Raw genomic sequence first — 10,038 nt, forward strand, 5'->3', positions numbered from 1 at the left:
AATATCACATCAATTATTTTGGAAAAATACCAACATATATGGTATCAATGGATTTATGAAAGGAAAAAGGGCTCTGTTATATCTTGGTCCATTTCTGTAGGGGAGTTAATAGCACATTATGGCGATATAACAGCAATACATTCTTCGATCAATTGGTAAATATTAGAAAAACAATTTGAATTATAGAGAACATTTAAAATTTCCAAAAGTTGAGTCTCAACTTAAAGAATATTTCATATGATGATATGTTAGACATGTCCATGCGAACTTTAAAGGAAAGCATCCAACATGAGGTGAATCTCTTTGAACCTAAATCTCTAAAGTGTGCTTTCAGTTTGGCAAGGAAAGTTGAAGGTAAAAATATGGCCACTAGAAAATTAGTCACTAATAATTATAGAAAAGATCATGCTCCCTCTCCTAAACCTACAAGGTTGACTCAACAAATGGATGGGAGAAGAGAAAAGGGACTATGTTTCAACTATGATAGAAAGTACAATAAGATGCATTATGTGATGAGAAGAATTGATTATAAATATACACTGAAGATGAAGAAGATGAGGAATTGGTCCCATCAAAATATTTAGAGCTAGAATAGACTACTCCAACAATATCCTGTCATGCATCAACTTGAATCAATACTCAACAAACCCTCAAGATAGAAGGATATATCAAAATGAAAAAGGTAACAATGTCGATTGATTCAAGTAATACCCATAACTTCATAAATTACAAATTATCATCACTTCTTGATTGTCTCATATATCTAGCACCAAAGCTTCATGTAATGATTATAGATGGAGACACCATAAATTGTGCAGGGAAGTGTTATAGTATTAAGCTCAATATGGAGGAGTATTTGTTGGAAAATCCCATGATTGCAATACAAATGGGTGGTGTTGATGTTTTTCTTTTTGTAAGTGTAGGTAGTGCGTTCCTTTTCTATTTATATTGACCAATGAGACCAGATACATTATTTTGGTGGCCTCAACCTGCCTCGAGGGGAAGCCAAGTCTGTTGGACACCTAAGCTTGCTATAAGCATTTCAAAAACAAAATTTTACTAGAATTTCCATCCGGGCTATGTGCACTAAATAGTTAAAAATACTTAATAAACTAAGAACGAGCATGAAACAACTGAAGAAAAAAACTGTTCACTAGAAATAGGAGAAACATTAAAGGATCATTCCTTCAAGTCATCAGCATTTGGACTAGCGTTTACAGGGGTATCCATGGGTTCTACATGAGTTTGAGCCATCTGAGTCATCTGACCCAACCTCTATTGGATCTCATCCAACTTGTTATCCTGCATAATCATGATCACCTGCAAATTTTTCATTTCTTTTTTCAGGTTTGGCATCCCTTGGGTGATTTCAGCCACTTCCCCTGCCACCTGCTCCAGCGCCTTCGTAAGAAGGCGTTTTAACACCTAGTAGACATGAAGAGCTTTCTGGTAGAGCATCATCTGTCCTCGAGTGTTACCAGGATCTTGGATTATTTCTGCCCACTCTTCTATCTCAGGGTCAGACTGTTCTTCCATCACGTTTGCCTCCATTTCTTGAATAAGCTGGCGGATGTCATCATCCGTGCCTTCTCTGTAAGCTCTAGCAGCTTCTTGAACTGTTGTCAGCATGGATCTCCTCCCCCTGCATTGGCTAGCCAGTGTTGCAGTTGACGGGTCTTCTCGATTCTGCTGACTTAGACGTCCTCTACCTCCACGCCCCCTTCCATGGCCCAGGCATGCCATCCTTCCTTTTCCTATTTCTTGTTTACAGTTTTCATTCACAAAGGTCAGATTTTGACAATTTACAGAATTGCCCTCCTCAATTTTTTTGGTTTTTATCCCATCTCTCCTACTCCAGTCACCTCCATTTGTCTGGGGGTTGCGGTGATTATCTTCTCCTCGATGAATGAAGGTAAGAAGGACTTCTGTCATACAAACCAATTCCTGAGCCAGGTGCATGGTTTTCATGTCCTGCCCTTCTGCCTCCCTCTTGTCCTTCGTTGTGGGTTGAGCGGTTCGACCCTCCGTGTTTCTCCCCAGACTATCTGCTTGGCCACATTTTCTCCACCCATCTTGTACCCTTCCCTGGTTCTACCCCCTTTCACTTACATAGTGCATGGCAGAGAAAAAGGAAACCCCGCGCCTACTCTCTTCTTCCCCAGAGGCATCCAAAATTCCATTTTCATCTAACATACCATTCAAGACAGAGAAAAGAACAAAGGAAGGAACAGAAGTGACATACCCAAAATCAAAATTTTCCGTAGAGGCTCCCTTTGTTTGCATTGCGCTCTGCTCCTCTTCCTCCCAGTGTGGCTTACCTATCCTTCTACCCTTCACAACCTTTAAATGATATAAATCACTTGTCCCACTCCCTCTCCCACTACTGCCCCGATTCTGCTTTCCTCTTTCATTCCATTCCTCCCACTCCAATTTCTTGAGATGTGCGTTGACATGTAGTACACTACCGTGGCAGGAAGGATGTTGCTACGGCTACGGAAGGATTCCTTTGTCCTACCACAATCATGATTTTTCTTGCCACCCTCACTTGCTTTTCTCCACACCCCGATTGGGGGCCATCTGTCTCTATTGTCTTTGGATCGTGTCTTCATTATGGTCTTGGATTAATATCATTCTAAGCGGCTCTAATTCTGGCTTCTTTGAATGTGAGGCCCATATACTATCCAATTTCCCTCCTTGTTTCTGGCTTCCCCAATTTTCCAGAAAATCTACTGCTTTGTTACCCTCTCTTCTGACATGCTTAATGATCATGTACTCAAATATTTTTAAGATAATTTCTAGCTCTTGAATCAGGCTAGCCGTCCTCCAACTCTGAGTAACTTTTTCCCATGAGGTCCCATTATTAAGTTTTTTAATTATCTGCATTACCATTTGGGAGTCTCCTTCCACTTTCAGGTTGTTGTAGTCGTTTCTGATTGCGATCTTCAGTCCTTGACGTACTGCCATCAATTTGGCTTCACTATTGCTCATGATGGCACCATTTTCTGAGTAGATCCATTTTGTTCTACCTTTCTCATCTCGAAAGAGGCCTCAAATCCCCGCTGGGCCTGGGTTGCCTTTGGATGATCCATCGAAATTTAACTTTATGAATCCTGCCAAGGGGCGAGAGAAGTGCATGGTACCGTTGCATCCTATATTGGGTTGTTTCCATATCTGTGGAGCCACCATTCCTTGATGTAGGTTTAGCTTCCTTAAAATTTGGACTTCTTCTGGTGTCGTTGCCCAGTCCTCTGTGCTCCAGGTGTCCACCTAGATGGTCTCTTGAATATGACTCAATGTTTTTCCCCAGATTTACTCTTTCGACATTTATTTGTTTTGGAAGATTCTTCTGTTTCTTTCTTTCCAAATCACCCACATATTCATGCCTATTGCTAGACTCCAGGCTTGTCTTACCACTGGGCTTGTGAATTGGCCTTGTCCCCATTGTTGAATTGTGTCCCTGATACTCTGTTGATTTCTGTGTGTCCTTCCAAAGAGTTTCCTAGCTTCTTCCCATTGCTGTTGTGCTCCATTACATGAGTTCAGGAGATGTTCCTACATTTCTTGATCTTGTTTGCATAGACTACATCAGGGGGGCCATAAATCCCATGCTTTTGAGGTTGGTCCCAGGTCAGAATGCGGCCTTTACATACCAACCATAGGAAGTGGGCCACTTTCGACCACCAATTGCTGCTCCAGATTTGTTTCCAATTAACTGCCATACCGTCTGGTTCTCTCGGAGTGAGGAGGTGATATGCTTCTTTAATCGTGAAATTTCCCTTCATTTTGTAACCCCATCGCAATATGTCTGGTCCTGGTCTTATAGGTATTTTCCTTGTCTGCATTTCTTTTAGATATATTTCTCTTTGTTCTCTATCAATCTGTCCAATCCATTTGTCCGGATTCTTCCAAGTTCTTCATAATTCTTCTTGGCCCCCCTCCTTCCAGAAATCCCTTACAAAGTTCATCCCTTCCTCTTTTTCCTTTTGACATATATCACTTAAAGCTTGTAATCCATTCAATCTTTCTCTTTACTGCCAGGCTTCTTCCCAGAACTTGGCCGAGCTGTCATTCCTGATTTCCCAGAAAGCATGTTTAGTTATTATCTCCCTTATTCTTAAGATCTCCTCTGGGTATGTTGGCATATTATATTTTTTTGTCCATATTCTTTTCCACAGGTCGTCTCCTCCCTTCATCTAGCACCACCAAAGCTTAGCCCCCATTACTTAGTTTAGTGAGTGAGGATCTCTGAGGCCTAACCCTCCCTCAGTCTTACTTTTCACCAAGCCCTTCTAGCATACCAGCACCCATTTTCTTTGTTCCTTCAGTCCTCCCCAAATGAATTTTTTAAAAATCACCACCATCTTTGCACATGATCCTTTAGGGGCTGCCATTGCCGAGAGTTGGTATATCGGGATCGGTTGAAGGACTGCCTTAACCAATACAGCTTAGCCTGCGATGTTCAATGTTCTGAAGGACCAATTGGCTAGTTTTCTTGTAATTTTCTCAATGGTTTGTTTCCAATTCGTCAGTCTTAGTAGATTCAAGGCTAACGGAGTGCCTAGATATTTTGTGGGTAGCTCTCCTGAGCGAAAACCTAGAATTCTTGTTAAAAAATTTCTGATGTTTCCAGCTGTATTGAAAAAATAAGTGCAAGACTTTTCTTTGTTAATTTGCGTGCCAGAAGCTTCCATAAAGAGTTCTAGGATCTCTTTAATTCTTCTAGCTTCTCTGAGAGACACAACACAAAACAACATGATGTCATCTACAAATTGTTGGTGAGTAATTGGTATATTACTGCCCCATATTTGGATTCCTCTAATCTTTCTTTCCCTTAATTCCTTTTTGATGTATCTTCCTAAGCCTTCCACTGCAATAATGAACAAGAAGGGAGACAGTGGATCTCCCTGTCGGAGTCCTCTGGAAGCTTTAAAAGTTTGGGAAGGAACTCCATTCACAAGGATAGAGAAGTTGGGTGAGGAGACCATGGCGGAGATCCATTCGATCCATCGATTACAAAAACCAAAGGCCCTTAAAACTGCTTTCAAATAATCCCAATTCAAGCGATCATAAGCTTTGGATAGGTCTAGTTTAATCATCATACCTGCTTCCTTTTTTGTTTTCAGAGAATGCACTACTTCTTGAGAGACCACCAGTCCATCCAGGATTTGCCAACCCTCTACGAAACCTGTTTGTTCAGGGGAGATAATACTAGATAGAATAGGCTTAAGTCTTTTTGCCATTAGTGTAGCTATAATCTTATATATAACATTACACAGAGCAATGGGTCTAAAGCCCTGGGGCTCTTCAGACTTGGTATCTTTAGGAATAAGAGATAAGAGAGTTGAGTTTAAGCCTATACTTACCTTCTAGTTTCTTCTTGATTCTTCGACCACATCCAAGATATCTTGGCCCAAAAATTTCCATCCTGCTTGATAGAATTCCACTGTGAATCCATCAGGACTAGGGGCTTTATTCTTCTTCATCCCTTTCACTATCTCTTCTACCTCTTCCAGAGTAGCTGCCCTCATCAGGGCTAGATTTTGATCTCTTGTAATCATGCTTGGAATCTCATTGCAGATTCTCTCAGTGGCTCCTTGTCGATCTATACTGGGTTCCGTGAGGAGTTCTTTGAAATGATTTACCAAAACTTGTTCCATTTCCTCATGCTGTGTAACTCGTAGTCCTTCTTCATCTTTTATAGAGAAGATTATGTTTCTCTGTCTTCTCTAGATCATTGCTTGATGGAAGAACTTTGTATTCCTCTCCCCTTCTCGTAGCCAGTTCACTCTGGATTTTTGCCTCCATAGGATCTCTTCTTGTTTCCTTCTTTCTTCCATTTTCCCTATCAGGATCCCTTCCTCTCTGGCTAAATCTTCACTTCTCCCTGCAGTTATGATTTCTTGTTGGATTTTCTTCATCTTCTGATCTAGAAGCTGCTGGTCTTTGAGGATGTTTCCAAATTCCTCTTTGTTCCATTTCTTGATGTTTCCTTTTAGTTCTTTTAATTTTAGCTAAAAGGTCTGCATCTTGTTTCTTCCTCTTTGTCAACTTTGCTTCCACCATTCTTCTACTTTCATCATAAAATTTTGATCCCTGAGCCAGAAGGCTTCGAACCTAAAGGGCTTTTTCTTGGGGCTGGCTTTGATGTCAAGTTCTATTTTGATTGGCCAGTGGTCCGATCCCATTCCCGGAAGAATCATTGCTTCAATGAAAATGTCCCAATTTATAATCTGTTCTGACAGTAAGAATCTATCTAGTCTGGAGGTGATTTGATGTCTACCTCCCCTTCTGTTGTTCCATGTGTAGATCCCATTTGTTGTCTGAATATCCACAAGCCTTTGTTCTGCTATCATATCGCCAAAGGCTTCCATGTCTGCATCTATTCTTCTAAGGCCACCCCTTTTCTCATTTAGGGATGTGATCATGTTGAAATCTCCTCCTACTATCCATGGAGAGGCTGGAAACATTGAGCATATGATTGTGAGACTCTGAAGGAAATTCCTGCATTCACCCGGTATGTGAGGTCCATATACATTGGATAAGAGAATCCATTCCTGGGATCCTATATTTCTGAATCTTCCTGAAAGAATTTGAGGTATACTGATCCAGTCTTCAAATTGGACTTCCTCTGGATTCTAGAGGATTGCCACACCTCCCGTGCTACCTACAACATCTTGACCAATTATCTCATAATGCGGCTTGAAGTTGCTCATAACTTCTTTTAGTTTGTGTTCTCGAATTTTTGTTTCTTGTATTAGCATTATATTGGGTTTATCTTTTTTGAGTCTCTCTTTCAAATATCTTTGTTTCCCCTTACTGTTCAACCCTCTAATATTCCATGTTGTGATGATCATTTCAACAATTTGAGGGGTTGTTGGAATACCTCCGATAGTGGCACCACTCTTCCTGAATTTACCAACATCTCCCCAACCATTTGGATGGTCTCGCTCATAGGTCTTCTTCCTCTTTTCCTTCCTCCTTTCCCTATAGTTCCTGCTTCTGTGCTTTGACCTCCTTGCGTTCCAAGTTGCTCTGGCTGATTTGCTATTATTGTTCCTCGTTTTTCCTTGTATCTTTGGAACATGTCTTTGTAAAGTTGTTTCTGGTCGTCAGGTATGAATCTTTCATCCAAATGCCTCCATTCCTATAGAAGTTTCTTCATGACCTGTTCTTCTTCTCCTTCTTGGTCCTGTTGTGGATCTATCTCCATTTGGATCTGTTCTTGTGGTCGATCTCTCTTCTCCCCCTCTTTTTCCATCTCCATATTGTTTGACTCCTTATTTTTCTCTTTGTTTTCTTTCTTATTCTCCATTGTTTCATCTTCACCATCCTCACCTTCCGCTTCCATTTCTAATTCTCGTAATACTTCAAACTGGTTTTGGCTTTTCTGAGTGCCTTCTGGGTAGAGAGGATTTTGTTTAGTTTTTTCCTTTTGGGGTTTTCTTCATCTCAGTACTTCTATAAACCCTTAATTTTCTCATCCTCTTTTCCTTTCCTCCTATTCAGTATTCCCCTTTCTTCCCCCCAGATCTGTTGGTGTTTCATTATCATTCATCGGACAAGATTTATACAGATGGTCGTATTCATGGCACCATCTGCATCTAAAAGGAATGTGTTCATAATCTACTGGCTGTTGCCATACCTCATCATGGTATTCCACTTCAATATGATCTGGAAGCGGTTCTGTGATATTCATGTAGACACAGATCTTGGCATATGATGTATATCTTCCTCTTTTGGTAGTTTCTGCTACCTTAACAAAGGTCCCGATTGAATTCCCAATCCCCTCTAGAATCTCTGGATCCCAGAACTCTATTGGGAGCCCAAACAATCTGACCCATATTGGTGCTACTAGCATTTTCTCTTTGTCTAGATTATAGCATTCTTCCCATTGCCTCATGAAAAGCCCTGCATTATTGAAGAAGTATGGTCCCTCCTCGAAGATCCTCTCCTTATCTTCTAGATTTGCAAATATTACTATGAAGAACCCTTTTGCCCCTAATTTTAGATCAATATGTCCTTTGGGCTTCCACCTCTGTTGTATCCATTTCGTCAGGTCTTTCTCAGACGGCCATGTTCCTACAAACTTGCAAATGAGAGCATGGTCTTTCATATATCCTCTGTATTCCTCAAGTTTATTGTTTGGAATAACAAACCTGGGCTTTTTTGTTGCTCGCGGTAGGCATTTGTTCCCCGTCCTTGCTTGCCATACTACTCCCATGACCGGCGTATCCTTGCTACATCTCCCTGACCCACCGTTTGCTCCATTCCGGCTTGTTTCTCCTGCTGCTATATTCTTGTAGGAGGGGATCTCTCCCCCCCCCCCCCGCTCGTTTCAGTCATCTCTCTCTCAGTCTTGTCTATTTTCGGGGCTTTTGCCCTCAGTTGATCTATCATGGCTTAGTCTGAAACTCTACAAGTGGATTCAAGATCCCCTATACCCTGACCAGGTGTAGGTTCGCCAAGGGCCACCTAATCCAAAACCCTAACCCTAATCTCCCGTCGCCCTCCTCAACTCCGTCTCTCCTAATTCTTGTCCTAATTTTAAAATAGTCTCTCTAATGGGTGGTGTTGATGTTGTATTAGGGGTCTAATGGCTATAATCATTAGGAACAATGACCTTTAATATTCAAGATCTATTCATATTATTTCCCTTAAAAGGAAAAGAAATTGAGCTTATAAGTATCCAAGGGAAACCCATTAAAGTGATAAGCTCTAAAAATATGAGAAAATTACTCAAAAATGGGCACTAGGGTGTAATGGAAAAATTATGTTCACTAAATCTTCAAGCGTCAATATCATCTATGTCAAGGGATCTCCATAAAGCTATCAATAATCATCCCAAGGTATTTAGATTTATGCTTAAGGATCTTTCACCTAATCAATATCATGGTCATGTTATACATTTATCATTGGCAATTGTAACAAAAATAAATGAAGAAGGGAATATCATACTAGAAGTAGAAACAATCAATAAAACAAGGATTAAGTAACCCAGTAACCTAGCAATTATGCAGTACATCATTAAACAAAAAAACCTACCAATAGAAGAGATGACATGGGAATATGACGTATTAATGTAGAATCACTAAATTAGTCAAGTGTTGAGGGGAAGACTTGTTTGAAGTGGAGGGAAATGTTAAGCACTATATAAGGCCCATTTTAACCATAAAACCACTTATTAGTCCCTGGATATGGAATGATTACATTTCTATTTCTATATTATTATGTAGAAAAGAACCCCGCATGTTCCTGTTTTATTATATTAGTACACCTTGTCTCCTATATATACTCTGCGATATACACAAAGGAGATCTAGTCTTAGAATAATCAAATATTGTCTTTTATAAATTGTATTCAATGTAAAAGGAGATTTCCCTCCTAAAGAGTACTATAATTATTAGCTTCATATCATTTTTTAAGGCATAAGGATCATAAAAACTTCTCAGGCCCATAGATTTGAGTAATCAGGTGGAATTCAATTGAGACGTAGATGAGATGATTGTATGTAGATCAGTGCAGAAGGGGTTGAATCTGAGTAGTCTTTAGCAACATTAAGAGAAGGAAATTACCAAAGTCTTCCATATAAATATACAAGTCAAGGAGATGGAAATTAATGCTCTATTATACTCAAGGCCATAGGAAAATATAATAGTAATAAATCTAGTCAAGAATCTAGGAATAGAGAATTATGATGATCCTAGCTCATATCCATTGGGTTGGGTCACTAAGAAGGCAAACATAAAGGTAGAAAAATAGAGAAGGATCGAATTTTCTATTAACGTTTATTTTATTGATGAAGTAGAATCGGATGTAGTTCCACTTGATGTATGTGGGGTTGTGTTTGGGAATCCTTACATGTACAAGCAAGTGTGATATTCATGAAGAAATCCAACTAATATCAGCTCATCAACGATGAAAAATTCTTCATCATCAGTGTGAAAAAGGGTAATCCAAAGATCTTTCCAGTAAGTTCAAACCAATCCAAAAAGTTGATGAATTCTAACAAGAAATATGTTTTGTCATTTTAAAGAGAAA

At 39.8% G+C, this 10,038-nt stretch overlaps 1 protein-coding gene across 1 annotated transcript; it reads right to left on the bottom strand.

Moving 5' to 3' along the window:
* Window positions 1-7,498: 7,498 nt before the first annotated feature.
* LOC149254820 (uncharacterized) lies at window positions 7,499-8,221 on the bottom strand. Its single transcript, XM_089454842.1, has one exon. It carries the CDS (start codon window positions 8,219-8,221, stop codon window positions 7,499-7,501), a length of 723 nt encoding a protein of 240 aa, XP_089310968.1.
* Between the last annotated feature and the right edge of the window lie 1,817 nt (window positions 8,222-10,038).

Source organism: Pinus tabuliformis, chromosome 7 (genome assembly GCF_031772625.1).
Source record: "Pinus tabuliformis cultivar Carrire ecotype Pingquan chromosome 7, CPIR1, whole genome shotgun sequence".
Classification (NCBI taxonomy): Eukaryota; Viridiplantae; Streptophyta; class Pinopsida; order Pinales; family Pinaceae; genus Pinus; species Pinus tabuliformis.

Bases quoted from the DNA above. Each gene is read 5' to 3' on its own strand.
- LOC149254820 (XM_089454842.1), bottom strand. From the start codon at position 8,221: ATGGGAGTAGTATGGCAAGCAAGGACGGGGAACAAATGCCTACCGCGA.